The 16,952-nt window shown below is 38.2% G+C and overlaps 1 protein-coding gene across 1 annotated transcript in view; it reads left to right on the top strand.

Annotated features, from left to right (window-relative positions):
* LOC104140575 (succinyl-CoA:3-ketoacid coenzyme A transferase 1, mitochondrial) overlaps positions 1 to 16,952 on the top strand; it is an 80,340-nt gene that overhangs the window by 21,440 nt on the left and 41,948 nt on the right. Inside the window, exon 7 of the mRNA XM_068924740.1 lies at positions 4,160 to 4,220. Within this exon, the coding sequence (XP_068780841.1) occupies positions 4,160 to 4,220 (61 nt within the window). The remainder of the gene's footprint in view (positions 1 to 4,159; positions 4,221 to 16,952) is intronic.

Consider the following 16,952-nt stretch of genomic DNA (forward strand, 5'->3'; position numbering starts at 1 on the left):
TGCCTGGTTTTTATTTATTTGTTTTATGGCTATCAGATGAGAAGGGAAGTGTTATAGCAATCAGTTGCAGATTACGGCAAGAAAGTGCTGAGTGATGCAGTCTGCCTTTCTATGTATTAGAAGAAACAAGGTATTGAGAAAACAGCAGTCATAACCCAACTGTCCAGAAACTTTATAGATAAAATAATATAGATTTTATACATATATATATAAATATTTCTATCTATAATAATTATAATATAGGTAAAACAAACAAGCAAAAAATAAAGTGAAGAGAATTACTTTTCCCCTCCCCCTGCCCCCCAATGCTTGATGTACTGGCTTCCCCACTGGCAAGATAAGATTGCTTCTGATAGAAAATTGAACTTTCTTGTGTACACACACCTAAGTTTGGCTGTTAAACTGCTTTCCTTGGGCTCTGGGACATGGAATATAGAAAATGTGGTCTTTCTCCTTTGATTTGTCTTAACTTTGATCTTGAGCCTCTCCTTTCTGTGCCTCTACCTGGTGTCTGTCCCCTGATGGTTACTTATCTCTGAATTTCTTTCATACCTCACAGATACAAATTGGTTGTGTTCTCACTTTTTCTCACATTTGCATCCTTTGGTCTTTCTTTCTCACTTTGCCACCCGTTCTTTTCAGAAGTCTCCCTCTCTCCCTGGAATTCACACGGTACAGTTGATACCAAAACTAGTTCCATCGGGAGGCCTAAAATCTTAGCTGTTCCTTTGAAATGCTACTACTAAAAGATGGAAACATCAACATTTAATGTCTTAATCCATGCATAGTGTTGCTAGTTTAAAAGAACTTGCTTATACTAAGCGATGACCCATTCTCTTTTTGAATGACACACATTGCCTGATGATCTAGAACAGTAAAACATAGGCTGTTCTCATAGCCTGCCAGAGACAACAGAGAAGGAAATTGGAATAGTTTGCTGTTAAATTTGCAGCCTACAAGTTGAAAAGGAATATGTTTTTTGATATCATGTTCCATTCTGCTTATGTCAGTGGAACCGTTCCATACTTACTTTTTGCTATATGACCTCCCTTTGCATTTGCTGAGACCCACCTAGGTTAGCACAGACCCTTTGCTTCCTCATATCTGCCCCTGCTTTCACAGCAGTGGGAAATTATTTATAGTGTTTTTCCCAAGATTCTGATACCTGTTGTGCCAATAGGAGTGGATTAAGAGTCTGCCACGCTGTTAGTTACCCTCAAGCTAAGAGCTTCTTTTATGTCTAAAAGGTGTACTTAAACTATATCTAAATAGAATTATTTGGACCACACAAGCCAGTGAGTGAAACTTTCTTTTTTTTTTTTTGGTCTGATCTTGTACATGAAGTCAAAATGATTCCTTCGTGATTTTTGCCTGGATCCTGAACGGCACCGGGTCCTTTAGAAATCAATTTTTAAACAAGAGTTTCTATATGAGGCTTTATGTCCCATTTCAGTTTTCTTCCATACAGTATGCTGTGGCTGCCTTCCCTCCAGATATGTTTTGGCTGAGCAGACTTCTGCAACACAACCCTTGCCTAACAAGACCTGTTTTTTTGGCTCAGTAGATAATCATTCTTAGTTATAATGCACCATTACCAAGACTACCGATCCAAGACTTCTTCAAATTTGATGAAATAATTCCACCTTGTTCCTATGCTAGCTGTAAGGATGCATATATGGGTGCATAACTTTGGTAATCTGTGGTGGGTAGTAGTTCTGCTTAGCCGAACAGCTTGTCTCCAGGTCTTATAGCTCCCTTAGAAGATCTTTCCTTGGTAGGACAACAGCAGGGAGCTCCACTGCATATGTGGATATTCTACTTATTTTGGCTGCATTCCCTTTTCATTAGTACCGTTCAGCTTTGGAGTTGTTCTGGCCTGATACCTTCACTTGTAAGGTGAGAGTTTGTGGTTTATATCATTAAAAGTATACTTTTGACATGGGAACAGAGAAGTTGAAGCAGTATCCTGACTATCGCAGGCAGTCATGTCAGGTTGTCTCTTCATCCTTCAAGTGGCTCTGCAATACATTAAATCAGCCCATATCTGAAGTATCCTTTCACCCTGGTACCTTTAGGTAGACGCTTGGTTATTTTATCTTACTGTGAACTAATTTGCTATCTTCTGCCTTTAGCAGAAAAGCTATTGTGAGGCCCATGGGTCTGCTGGAACAATGAGCTTTGTATGCATTGCTGAGTCTAAATATCCAGTAAGGTACCTTAAAAGGAAAAGGTAGACTTAGCTAGCTAGTTTCTGGATTTCAAACCCTCAGAACCTGAACATTATTCTGTGTTGGAAAGTAAGTTTAATATTCTATTTTTTCTTTCTTTTTTTTTTTTCCTTCTGATTGGTGTATTCTTCAGAACTAAGACCTTTGAGGTAAATTTGATCTTATAGACGACTACTTCTTCAGAAGCAATTCTACTACCCAAAAACATTTCAAAGTGAAGAAACTTTTATCAATAGAGTGGGAATCAAGACCATCAACTCTTCTCAATTTGCCTTTGGAATTTTTTCTTCTTGTAACTTTTTCTCCTGTGTGAAAATAATTTTGTGTCACTTTCTTATACAGGCAGATCAACCAGTAAGATCTTGAGAAAGACTTTGGCTCAGAAAAGTAGTCATTTGGGAAGAAATGCTGAACTCTTTGTTGCCACTTCAGCCCTCCCCCGTCTGTGTCCTTCTATTTTGTAACTTTATTTTTCTTCTCATTTTCTCCTCTGCCTAGTTTAAGGCTATAGTTTCCTAAATCGCTGCCAACTAGTGTTGTATTCGTGCACTGAGAGAAGACTATAAACTTTAATCATTTTTTATGCTTTCTTCTTACGTTCTTTTGTGTTTACACAGCCACAGATGGGGCCCCTTAGCCGCTGTTAGGGGCTTTGCAGTTGCTGTACATTTCTAATAAGCCAGTGCTGCCCCAGATGTGTGCCTTGGGGTACAGTTTTCATTCTATCCTTCTTCTACATTAGAAATGATCTTAAAACTGCACGGTAGGTGCTGCGCCTCAGCATTCGGCCAACCCCCGACGCCTCCAAGACCACGAGGGGGCATGGCTGTAGCGCTAGAAACAGTCCCTAGACAAAAGGGTGAAGAAATGAAGAAAATACGTTGGAAAATAAGGAGCGTCAGGGGAAAAAAAAAAACTTCCGTGGAAACAGAAAAATGAGGTTTTGACTTTTTTTTTTTTTTTTTTTTTGCAATACAAATCAAAAACAAGATCTTTCAGTTCCCTTTTACTTGGAGAGGAATCTAATCCAAGATAGTGGACACACATGTACAGGTCCCTGCCTAACCTAGCTCATGGCAAACACTTGAACCTCAGCTGCATGCATTTTGGTGAAAAATTTTCAAGAACGGTACTTTTTAAAAGAGAAAAATGCTGAGAAGCTGTCAGTGAAACTCCACCAAAATATGTATCCTTGACTCAAATATTATGCCCCGCAGCTGTTTGCTTTCTGGAAAATAGAGGTGCTGACGTGGGTCTTTTGTTCCTTGTGCCCAGTGGGATCTGGGTGCAGATCCTGGCATAGTTATAGTGTCATGTGTTCCTTTTACTTCCTAGAGATAATTTTTCCTTTTTACAGAAACACTGTATGGCAATTAAGACAAAAATGTCAGAGGCTTGTAGTGAGCAGCAAAACTGGCACAGCTTTTTTAATCAAGAGAATTGGATTAAATTTACTGTTGCACAGAATGCTAGTCCAAGTCCGTATTGCTGCCTAGGCTGAATTATGAAGGCATATGTGGGACTTGAGAGGTTGTTAGGCCCTATGCTGGCCCCTTCGTGGAGATAAATTTCATTCTGTGTGCAATGGAGTAATAGGAAGGGACATTTTACACAGCTTTCTGCTGCTCTTTCGTCTGATAAATGAAGGTATCAGTAGCACACCTAGTTTCAATAAAAAATGTGCTGATTAAAAGTTCAGAGGAGCTGTAATTAATGCTTTCTAATGTAGTAAAATACAATTTAATTTCATATGCATTCTACACGCTTCTGCAATATTTTTCCTTCCCCTTTTTTTTATTAGTCTCCTGGCTATTTGGCAAAAAGATGTATGTTGTTTATTTTAGAGAGATACTTGCAGTAGTTAGTTCTAAGAGGTGTTTCCATGTACATCTACAGCTTTCAGTAGTTATTCATTTTCTTTTCTTTTACAGGAAAACTGCAAGAAACTTCAACCAACCTATGTGCAAAGCTGCCAAGACAACTGTGGTGGAGGTAGGGAACTGAAGTGTACCAAGTTCCCTGTAGGAACAAACCCCTTTGGTTTGTGTGGCATTGTGGGGAGGGAGTTCCCTTCTTTGACTAATTTTGGTGGATTTCATACTATGGACAATGGTCTAATAATTCTTTGTTGATATGAGTGGTAGAAGTAGCCAAATCAATGAGTTCGGTTTTAAGGATTTGTTTACCAGAGTTCCTCCGGTTATTATTTCTCTGATCCCAGCAAGGCCTTTGTGTTCACTGTGATTAGCCTTTGGGAGAGAGACATGGGAACAGGCTTCAAATACGGAAAAAGATGTTAAAATAAAGAATATGTGGATAAAAGAAGAAACAGTAGGCTTAGGCTGTGTCTGAGAAGAATTACATATGACATTATGAAAAATGTCCTGATAATAAAGATAAATACATACCGGCATAGACTGGGCAGGTCATGGAGCTTTCACAGTGGAGATCTTTCAGAATAAGTTAGATAAATATCAGTCATGACATAGCGACATTTGATCATGCTTCTGGTAAGGAGGTGGACTAGATCTAGAAGTTTCTTCCAGTCTTGTCCCTTTTTTTTTTTTTTTTTTGGTCCTTTTTCCTTGCTGTCTAAAAATATGTTTAAAAACATGGCACAGCCTAGACTGGAAATATATTGGTGACTGAAGAGTTGCTAAAGCAAAGTAACATCCAAAAGATAGACTGCTCTACTGGCTTTTTCTTGCTCCGTGGTAAGTTTTTTATAAGCCTAATAAAAGCTAAATAGGATTTTACAGTAAGATCAAGAGAAACTATTCTGGAACATGTTTAGTAAGTTCTAAATGGAAGAGGCTTGTGTTTCTTCTTCTTTTTTTTTGTGTGTAAAAACTTATTTGGAAAAGATGTTTGTTATAAAAACATGTCTGCATAATACATTTTGGAACTTGAGTTATTTCTTTGTGTTGCACAGAGCTTCAACAAATAATACTGTATGATTTCCCTTAGAATTTGTCACTTGAATTACAGTGACATTTCAGCAGCAATATATGAATTTTCACAATTGGTTTTCAAGAAAGGCTTAAAATATTTTTCTATTTAAAAATGAAATAAAGAATCCTTCATCGTTTCTCTTCCTTCTATTCACTTGCCCTTCATACTTTGTCCATACTCTGGTGTATTAGAGAATTTAAGTGGATCAAAGCCTTCCTCCTACGTTCCATCTCATTCTCTCTTTCTACTATTCTTTCCACATATGATGGGGTAGAATTTTCTTGTCAGAGAACAGTAATTATGTGACATCCTTCTTGCTATAATCCCACTTAAGAGTGTTTAGTAGCTCTGCCATGAGCGGTGTCCACCTCGAGTTTGTTGCATTTTCAATACTATTTAGTACCTGATATGCTTTTTGCAGGATGGCACACTAATATTATTTTTCCACTCTAATTTTTATGGACAAATTAATGGGCAGAGAAGCATAAGTGAAGAGTTAGGAAAAATAAGAATTTCAGACCAAATGCAGTGCCTTGTTAGCTGAACTTTGAAATGTCTTGCTTACAGAGTGGAATCCAGAACGTTGTGTTAGGATTTAAGAGCTCAGATCTTAGGCACTGGAAAGAGATATGTTGCTACGGCATCTAGAACATCCTGAGCGCCGAGCGTAGTCAGCCTGCAGATGTCTGGAGCTAGTCACTAGGGAACTGAGGAGGACTGAAGGGAGTTTCATCCCAGTTTACCCATTATGTCTGATGCTGCTGCTTCCTTTTTAGGATTTATTATTCCACCAATCTTTCTCCATATTTCTTTTAGTTTCTGATCATTGATTAAAAATATGGAATGGCACTGAGCATAGTGAGGTCCCTGCCGAGGATAATATTAATTACTGGAAATCCAGTCTCAGGATATCTGTTAATTTATTGAAAGTGGGAAGTGCCCTGGGAATTGATTGCTTTTGTTAACCTGCCCTTTTAAGATTCCTCATGGAACTGTGAAATATGCAGACAGAACTGTGCATGGACGCATTTTTTTCTTTAATGTATTAAAGCTGCTCTTCCCTAGTTTAGGTCGGTGTGGCAATTTATACCGTCTTAGCTGAAGTATGAACAGACACTTAATTTTTATAAGAATTCAGAGGTGAGAGAAACTGGCAGCATTTGGGAATGTGGAGGATAAGAGCAAAGAGACAAAAAAAAAAAAAAAAGCAGAAACAAAACCCAAACCCTGATAGCTATTGTGTGCCTAAAAATTTTACCGTGTTGTGAGGAGTGATACTGTCTGTGCATAGAGAGACTTCTGAAGGAGGGGGAAGTAAAGCTGTTGTGTTTACAGTTATGTCTGTGGCACATGGTTGAGGGCAATTGGTTTTAGACCATTTTGCTAGTTAAAATAAACAAGACTGAGGGTCAGACACTTCAATCTGAAGTTTGCTTCCAGAGAAGTGTGTCTTGCTGCAGAAGCTCCTATGAGCAGTGTCCCACTAGGAGAAACAGCTTTGGCTGTGACGCTTCTTTTTTGGAGAGTCTCAAGGCAACCTAAAGCCACAGGAAGAAACGTGATGTGATTGTGCCAGGTGTGGGTGTCATGACAACACAGGAGAGGTGAAGGGTGATTTAGTCTCAGGTTCTCATTTGCTGCCCTGGAGAGTTCATAATGTAGAGAGTACATCCAGAATGGCCATAAACATCCCTAAGCTGCTGTCTGTTCCCTGTCACTGTTGTTTGCTGTGAGACCTACAGAATACTTGTCCCTGGTGGGCTGATTTGAGCTATCAGCCACTGCCACGATATAAATGTTTGATAGTGGTGATAGTCAATATGTTTAAAAATATTTATAGACAGGCTGTTTGGATATCCAGTTTGAATCATTTTTTTGTTCAGATTGCGAGAGGATGGCTAAATATATCTCCCCATATAAACAGCATTTCTACCTCAAATAATATCGGGGAGGAAAAAGAAGAGTGTACTTTCTCATAAAAACACATTAAATAAAAATCATTAAACCCTGCATTTTATCTCTGGTTGCCTAGTAGCAACACAGTCACGTCAGTGAGCGCCATTATCTCAGGTACAACGAACTGTGCTGCACTGAGGGACAAGCAGACTGAAATAGTCATTTGTATCCTATTATCTGCGCTAAATCATGGCATTGTGTTTTATTGAAAAATGACCTTTTTTTTGTGCCTAATTCTCCAAACACTTTAACACCAACATAACTGTCCTCAGATGCATAGTTCTGTTCTGAGTAATTCTTCAGTGTTTTTGCACAGTGACTGTTTACTATAAAAAGCCTATAAGCTGTGTTTGAAGGTGGAATAGGAATCTAAGTCTCTTTTTCCTTACCTGAATGCCCCAGTCATGGAACTTGAAACTGTACCCTGGCACAGGAAGGAAATCTGAAATTGGGATGGGCGCTGACTTTGCATTAGGACAGTTTTCTGTGGGACCCCAGATCAGGATCTGAGGCCCAGGAGGACAGGAAACCCATATCTTTTCTCTTCAGTGCCAAGTGCTTGAACCACTGAGCTGTCATGCAGCTAGAGCCTTTCTCGATATTGCTGTCCAGGTGCTCAGGGATGGCTGCTGAGAGGGTATCCCAGGGGATTTCAGTGGAGGAATGTTTTGTTTGAGAATCCCATTTGGTACAGGATGGGCACTGAGCTGCTTAGTCCAGCTGCGTTGTCAGAAGTTTTTGGCAAGTGACAATAGAATTCTAGTTGCCACAGTAATTTATTAGTATAAGTATGGAAAACTGCATATTAAGCACCTAGGGGTTAGTCAGGGACTTTGACAGCACGATTGGGTTTACATGCCTAAGCTTTGGCTAAATCCTGCATCAGAGGTGTTTGTCGATCTGGATTTAGATAATATTAAAATCAATAAAGTGAACCTAGTTGTAGGGTACAGACGTTATAATCCCTTCTTCCAAAGGAACCTTAGGTGAAAGGGACTGGAATGAACGCTTGAGGGAGAGTAGCTACGAAATACAAGTTCATGATGCTTAGAAAGCATAGAAGGGAGAACAGCAAAATATCAGGAACGACTCTTAGGAAAACTGACCTCATGAGCTGATAGATTAGGTAGATGAAGGCTTCTGGGAGGTAAGTGAAGGCTTCTGGGAGGTAAGAAGAAATGAAGTTCACTTCATTTCAAGGAACGCCTTGTGAAAGGCTTGAGAGTGGACTTTCCCGTCAAGGAGGAAGCACTGGAAGAGCAGCAGGAGATGAATTTAACTTCATCACAATCATCACTACCATCTCAAACATAGAAACAAAAAATTATGGAAAGTGACACCAGAAGCAGACTTCTGAGGATGAGCATTAAAAAAAAAAAAGAAAAAGCCTAAGCACACAGAGGCAAACTCAGAAAACTCCAGGCCACTGTGACATAAAAAATTCATGAAGGTAGCAAGAAATTGTTCTGAAAGTACATACATAGTGAGCTGGAAGACCAAGGACACTGAGACACTGATATTTCACTGCTGAGTTAAGGGAGGGAAAATTACCAATGCAGAGTGGAAAGAAGGCTGACGTGTTTAATGCCTTTACTGCCTCAGTCTTCAGTTATATTAAAAAGCAGTTTGATGGCTATTATGGTGCCAGTCATAGAAAGTTCAGGAAGAAGTCTGAGAAGGATTGGAGTTGAAATCCAGGGACAGCTTGCACATTTTTTGGGGGGGTTGTGGAAGGGGAGGGGGTGTGAAGCTCCTAGGACCGTTAGTACACGATTGCCATAGTATGCTCCCCCCCCCCAAAAAAAAAGTCCACACCTAGACTTGAACACTCCTTTTTTGTTTTTATTTCCATTAATTGTATTTGATTTCTTGTTTGTGTATGCATGTGTTAATGAAAAGGCAAGACAGAACAACAACAACAAAACATTTTTACAGGCATTATACAGACTGTCTCTGGAGGATTTGAAAAGCACTGAAATAGACTGGGTTAGAAGGGACTTTATAAAGTAGTTCTTTTTACATTTCATTAATATGCTGCTGATTTTTTGGGAGAAGAAACTTCTTTAATAGTGAAAATCAACTATAGGTTTTCATTGTTGATTTTCTTTATATATAACCTCCAATTATTTGTGTTCAGATTTGGCACTTCATCGCTGAGGTAGTGAATGTTACGTTAAGTGGTAAAATTAGTAGCAGATCAAAATGTTGCTGGCTGCTGCTCAGACAGTTTTAGCTGCACACAGCATTGTGCTAGAAGAGTTGTATTTGTTTTTCTGTCTCATCTTTTTTCTTTTTAAATTGATAGTTTCTTGAATGAGTTTCATGAGCTATTTCAGTATTTGGCTTCAGAAGTTCATTGCTGATATGGTGAATATAATTTGCAATGAAAAAAGTCCTTGAGTCCTTGATATGTGTTAAGAACAAACATGACAGTCAAAAATAATATGCTAAAGGAAGTTCATGGTTGATCAGTACATATTACAGATTACCAGACAGACGATGTGCTGTGAAAACTGATGGATAGTCTGTGCTTGCTCATAAAGCTAAATTCACTTTTTTTCACAATAAGTTGGTAGAAAGCACAGTATGTTGGGCATTTGAGGTGTTTTTCATTAACAATACACATGTCCTATGTCGTGAGAATTTGAAAATGGATAGGATTTTGAAATAGTCTAGGTTGAACTTTACATTGTACATACTAGTATGCAAAAGGAATTCATGATGGTTCTTATGCCTTGGTTTTTTTTTTAAGATGCATTAATCTGTGATTTTTCGGTATTTGCATTTTAAATCACATTTCACATGATTATATTGTTGTAAAAACAATGCAGAAGATAGTTTCAGGCATAATTCAACGGATTTATATGCCTATATATCCACACATATTATATATTTCTACTTTCTTTACATGCTTTGCCTTTAGCTATTATAAATATTATAAATAACTTTTGTAGTTTCTAATAGAGTTTATGAATACAAAATGAGAAGGATATACCATTAAAACTCAGTCTTACAAAAAGTTAGTTCACAGTACTGAGTGACGACTTACTGATGTAAAACAAATGCATTTTTTCAGGTGGTCAAAATATTGAGATTTGAAAAGTTGCGGCCTTACACCTATTACTACTATGACAATTTTGAAATAGTCATTCCAATCAGCAGCTCAGACTTTAATGTTCTGTTGCATCATCCTTCCATGCAAATGCTCTAAAACAGAATTACTCATTGAAGAAACTAAGTGTTTAAAGAGGAGTAAAGGATTAAGATATCAAGGCTGTCTTAACTTCATACCATGCTAGTTTTTCTTTTCATGTATGAGAAGCCAGAGAAAGTGATACCTATTGAAACAAGAGATTGTTTTAAGATTTATGTAGGTATTTTTTTGATTGCAGAAAAGTAGGGACATTTCCCCATTTTGCCAACCTTTGCAATAAGTCAAAGGTATTATATCTTTCTTTTTCCTTGTTGAGAGAAGCAGAGAAAAGCAAAGAACAGATTTGGGATAGATGTATTCCTGATAAAAATGGGGACTGTATATACCTGACATATCATGTAAGCTAATAAGCCAAGGAGGGCTAGAGCCCTTCTGGCTCTCCTGATAAAGCCGTAGGTCCTGCATGATTTCTCTGACTTATTTGTGAATATGGATTTTGAATTTTGAAAGGGATATTTGGTTAACATGGGTTCTAAACATAACAACTGGCAATTTCAAACTTGGATATCTATCCTTAAGAGTCTTGAAGTGCTGAATTTCTCAGACACTCTAAGCATCAGGAGCTGCAAATGAAGGCACAAGCACATCTAGCAATTAGTTTTTTAGGTAAACTAAATCTCTTTTTTTAAATTAGTTTCAGGTACTAATTTATTTCCCCAGTACTTTCAAAATAGACATACGCATTTTTATACTTTTTTTTTTTAACCTGTTTGAATTCCAGACTGCTGGAAGATACACTGGTGTGTATACTGGTTTGCCTTGCTTCTTTTAAGTGAATTAAAGTTTTTTGTGCCTTCTGTTGCCATAGCTTTGTTCTGTTGTTCTTTGTCAGAGTTGTCTTATGAGGAGTCTTGTAGCTTGAGAAAAGATGGCACTGTGCTTCCTTTTGTAACATTATGGGATGAGGCTAGCTAAGAAACAGGACTTCCTAGCTTGGACAAGAGCACACGTTCCTGGTGCTGTAGTATTTGGTCACTTCCTGTAAGGTATTTAGGAGGGGTTACACTTTTGTTGCTTGTTTTTGCCACCAGTAACCAATAAAGATCCCCCCGTCCCCGTCCCCAAGTGGCCTATCCCTTGATTATCTTGAGCTGTCTATGTATGTGTTGGGTTTCTTCTGGCATTCATGCACTGAGAAAAGTGAAAAGTAAAGCTATTCTTTAAGTATTTTTGTCTTATATTTGAAAAAGATATGATAGAAGATGTAGAGTGCTTCACTGATTCAGAATAAAACTAAACTGTAATAAGACACCCCAGATCTAAGGGAGTAAGTCTAGCTATGGTGCAAGTAGAAATGATCTTCTATTTGTGATGAGTTAGTTAAATCAGATTCCATCAGGGTTGAACATACACTAACCAAATGTATCTGATTTAGTTGTCTGCCTGGAAATTTATGAGAAAGGGGAAAACCACATGAGTTACATGCCGTTGACCACCCAACCACTCACTTCAAAGCAACATCTAGACTTTCAGACACAAGAAGAACAAAAATCACTAAATGAATGTAAAGCTTTGTGAGCGCTCTTGTTTTTCGGTAATTTGGATAAATCAGAGACAACAAATACACCTGTGATTCAGGTATTTCTATTTTTGAGGGGGACCGGGGAAGGGAAAAGTTATACAGGGGTTGTATTTGGCAGCTGAAAAACAATCAGTATTAGTTTGATTTGCTTCATCTATTATTCTCCCAATTAACAAATACCACAGATAAAATAGAAAACTTGGTGTGATTGGGAGATTAGAGATCATGCTTGTTTCAATATCAGATTCGCTAAAGACAATTCTTCACAGGTTTTAGAGGCAAATAAATCAGAATTTTCTCATTGGGCTCTGATAAACAAAGTTTCTTTCTTCGGTGAAAGTCTGATTTCATACATTTGTGTCAGTTTCAGCTTCAAATAACTTGTATTTGGTTCTGTGAGGCCCTTCATTCCTGTTATTTATTCCCATGCATGTGGCACTGTCTTTCCAGGCAGAGCTCAGGACGGATAAGGTGCAGGCACAAGAGAAGTTTTATTTTTCTTAATATTTGTTACTTAAAATCCATTGTTACCCAAATTCCTGTGATTTCTGAGTAAGCTATTGAGACTGTTTATACCTCACAACATAATACTACTGTCACTTCATTTTTTTTTCTGATTTTTTTTCTTTGAAAAATTCTCTTGACTGCCTTCTTCCTGTATTCCTTTTTGAATATTTGGGGTTTTTGGATACCTGCTATGGTTTTGAAGGTGAGTTAAAACACACTGCTCTCTTGTTGAGCAAAAGAAACCGGTAACATGCTTTTTTTTTTTTTTGAATATTTAAAAACTATCACTATTTGTAATGAACATGTGGAATAAGGAGGACAAGTAATACATGCATGTACCTAGGGTGCCATTTTGTGATGATGTATCTTTTTATCTTCTTTAGTGAAATACCTGGGGGCTTTCTTTCTCTTCCCAAAGGGAACGAGCAACTTAATTTGTTACTAAATAGCCGCTATTACATTGCTTCACTCAGATTACCTTACTATATATCATGTGTTCAGCACGCTCTGGCCTGATTCTTAGGCGTATTCCCTGAACTTCAGAGGGGTTTAGTTGGACTTGCATATCCTGGAAGATGCAAATAAATCTCTCTGATTTCTTTGAAATGTTCCACCTTTTCCTTCAGTAGTTACATTTATTTTTAAATCACTTTTGCAAGTAAAACTTAAATTTATCTCCTGACCTTTGAGTTATATTCCTTTGAATGTGTAGGAGATGAGAGATCTCTTTCAGGCTCTCTGCATTTGTCATTTCTCTGATATGAGTAAGAAAATACAAGTCTTTTGTTGAGATTAAAGCTTTTTTTTTTTTTTTTTTTTAGGTTTTTGCTCTTCCTGATAATTTATGAATGATAATGAAATAAAAAGGACAGTTATTTATTTTTACCTTCTAATCAATGCAAAGGTTTTCAATCTAACATATTTTGAAAATAAGCAGTGAAGTACTGGAATAATTTACTTAAGGCAGTGTAACTTTTATTTGCAAAAATGTTAAATTATATCATTCTGATAGTTAATATTGTGAGCAGCTGTTCTATTTGAGAGTGGAAAGAGTAGGGATATGGTCTGTTTCCTTATTTGGCATATGTAAGTAGTACAGGTTAAGTAGATTCTTTATTCATTAAGGACTAACTAATGGCAAAAGAATTTGTTCATGCATTGTGGGATTTCTGTTTGTTTTTCCCCTGGCTCCTAGAGACCTGTTTTTCCCCTGGACCATTATGCTGATTAATTTCAAAATAATTACGTAATGTAATCTAAAAACTTATTTTCCAAAAATGCCTTTTCTAGAGCTCAGAAAGCAATTTTACAGCTCTTCAGTGTGGATGCTTATGTTTCATTTTGTGTTAAGTATTGAATATAAACTGGGTGCTTTCTAATTAAGAGGTGATAACATAATTACATCCCGATTTCTGTTGTACTGCTAGTATCTAGGTGAGTATAGAAAAATTAAGTATTGAACACTATGAAATCACCTCATTTTATCTGGAAAGTACAAGCTGCAAAATCTAACTGATTACAAGCAGAGTGGGTTCACTGATGACTTGTATCCAAACAACCAGATTTTAAGAAGGATTTAGGAAGTGATCACTTCCTGGAGTGATTTCTAAAGATTATTTTGAGACTGTTATATTCTTAGGATTATTCTTTTGAGGAATTTCAGTATCTTCTGACTTTGAACATGACTTTTAAAGTTCAGAATATTGTATATCCTGGTTATGTTGAAATTTGACTGACTTATAAGTTCCTGAGGAAGGAATGTTCATATGTGTAGCACAGCAGAGCTTTTTCAGAGACCGGCAACTAAATTTGACAAGTCCTTTCATTTGTGCATACATGCATACAATTTTACAAGTAGATAGCTTTTGCAGATAATCAAGTATACGTCTTCTTTTCTTTGCAGTTGTTATCCCAGAACTGCTACGCACACGTATCAAGAGCAGATAATTTAGTGCAATCTGTATTCTTGTTTGCTGTCACCAGTACAGCATGGAGAAAGAGGTTAAAGGCATGGAATGGAAAGTGAACATTGGAAAAAAACAGAGGAAGCAGGTGCAGAGAAATACAAAAGAAGAAATTAAGCCTGAGGCAACTAGAAGTGAAGGTAATTGAGGAGATTTAGAACAGAGAAGACAAAGGTAAAATGACTATTATGTAGCAAGGGCTCCTAAGTTCTGAGAATCTGTAGCCATATGATGAAAAAGCTGGAGGCAAACCTCGGAGATTGTCAGCTTTGCTCCTCTGATGATCAGTTAGGGCATGCGGTATTTCCGACTGGTTTTCTCTGGAGTGTTCACAGAGCATAACAGTCTACTAGTAACCAAAAAGGATATAAAAATACATAGAATCTCCATTAGTATGGAAAAGACAAAGAACAGCTGCATGCTTTTCCTATATGCCAGGAGAAGGAAGCACCCAGTGAAATTACAAGACATGATAAGAAATATTTTCCACAGAATCATAGAATGGTTGAGGCTGGAAGGAACCTCTGGAGATCTTCTAGTCCAACTCTCCTGCTCAAGCAGGGTCACCTGGAGCATATTACCCAGGAATGTGTCCAGATGGCTTTTGAGTATCTCCAAGGAAGGGGAGTCCACAACCTCTCTGGGCAACCAGTTCCAGAGCTCAGTCACCCTCACAGGAAAGTTCTTCCTCGTGTCCAGACAGATCTTCCCGTGTTTCAGTTTGTGCCCATTGCCTCTCGTCCTATCGCTGGGCACCACTGGGAAGAGTCTGGCCCTTGACACCCTCCCTTCAGATACAGAGTAGAGGGGGAGGGTCATCACCCTTGACCTGCTGGCAACACTCTTCCTAATGTACCCCATAATACCATTGGCCTTCTTGGCCACAAGGGGCACATTGCTGGCTCATGGTCACCTTGTTGTCCACCAGGACTCCCAGGTCCTTCTCTGCAGAGCTGCTTTCCAGCAGGTCAACCCCCAGCCTGTACTGGTGCGTGAGGTTATTCCTCCCCAGCTGCAGGACCCTGCGCTTCCCTCTGTTGAACTTCAGGAGGTTTCCCTCTGCCCATCTCTCCAGCCTGTCCAGGTCCTTCTGAATGGCAGCACAACCCCCTGGTGTATCAGCCACTCCTCCCAGTACAGTATCATCAGCAAAGTTGCTGAGGGTGCGCTCTGTCCCTTCAACCAGGTCACTGATGAGTAAGTTAACACCAGTCAAGCTGAATAAATGCAATGGTACAGAAAGTTTTTGGTGCTAAAGATGTACGTGGCCTCAGAAAACTATTAAACAAATTCGTGGTCCATCAGAAGCTAGCAAGATGGTGTGTATCCAGCCTCTGACCCAGGAAGTCCCTAAACTTCATGTTGCTAGAAGCTGGGAAGAGTATTACCAGCAGTATAACACTGTCTTTTACGCTCCTGTCCTCTGCTATGAAGGAGGGTTCATGGACTAGTTCGCAGGACAATTAGTGTGTCACCCAGATGATCAGTTTGGTGAGACTGCAGGTTCTCTAATGAATATGAACTTTAAAGATTTAATGGTTCCCCTTCACCTCAGTAAATTTATGAAGATATTTATTCCAAGCTTTTAGTGGGCCCAAATCAGTGATTATTACTGAGTCATGCCTTTATCTAACTGCTTAGTAGTTACTTGCTTTTTAAAATTACTGTAAATGTCTCTTTTTTAGGATGGATATTGACTGACTGTCATTTCACTTCAGTGGTAGCTTGACAGGAGTAGAAATTGCATGGTCTAGCCTCATCACAGAATCAGAAAAGGGCAGAACTCTTCTGAGACTCTCAGAAGATCAGAGGGACGATCAGAAGAGCATCTATTTTTTTTTCTCCCTGCATTCAGGCAGAATTGAGTAAATACTGACTCGTTTCCTCTTTCCTCCAGCCCAATACATGTTTGTATAGTTTGTTCTCAAGAATTTACAGTGCCCAATTCCTAGAATATATTCCACTGTTTTACAATATCAAAAGCTTTCAGTGATATTCAGTTTAATCTCTTTAAATTAAGGCTGACTTTTTTTTTCTTGGTTGTCATTAGAATAGTTGATCACAGTCCTCTTTCTGACTACCTTCAATCTTCTCTCAGCTGGACCAGACATACACAACTTCTCCTCATCGCCTTATTTTTTAAACTTCTTACTACTTTATATATGTTACAATGAATTTTGTAGTGACGTCCTGACTTTCCTGCGGTGAACTGAAGAAGTGGTCTAATGAACTTGTCTCTAGCATGTAAGGGGCTCAATTGGATTTCATTCTTCTGTTGTTTTGGAGATCTGACCAGGTGTAATATTTACCCTACTTATGTTCTGCAGGGTATTCTCTTTTTTTTTCAGTTTGGAGAAGTGAAGGGTACGGGGATAATGAAGACAGTGATAGAGAGATTCAATAGAGCCATTTTAAAAATAAGCTACTTAAGAATGCATTGTTTTTTGTTAAGCATGTGCATGCTTGCTTGTGCGCACGCGCTCTCTCTCTCCCCACCACTTTTTTTTTTTTTTCCATAGTAAGGAATTATATTGCCATTTCTGCTTATAGCTTAGTTGTATGGAAACTGAGGTTTATGACTAAAACAGCTGTGAACATTTCATATATCA

This window comes from Struthio camelus, chromosome W, assembly GCF_040807025.1.
Source record: "Struthio camelus isolate bStrCam1 chromosome W, bStrCam1.hap1, whole genome shotgun sequence".
NCBI lineage: Eukaryota > Metazoa > Chordata > Aves > Struthioniformes > Struthionidae > Struthio > Struthio camelus.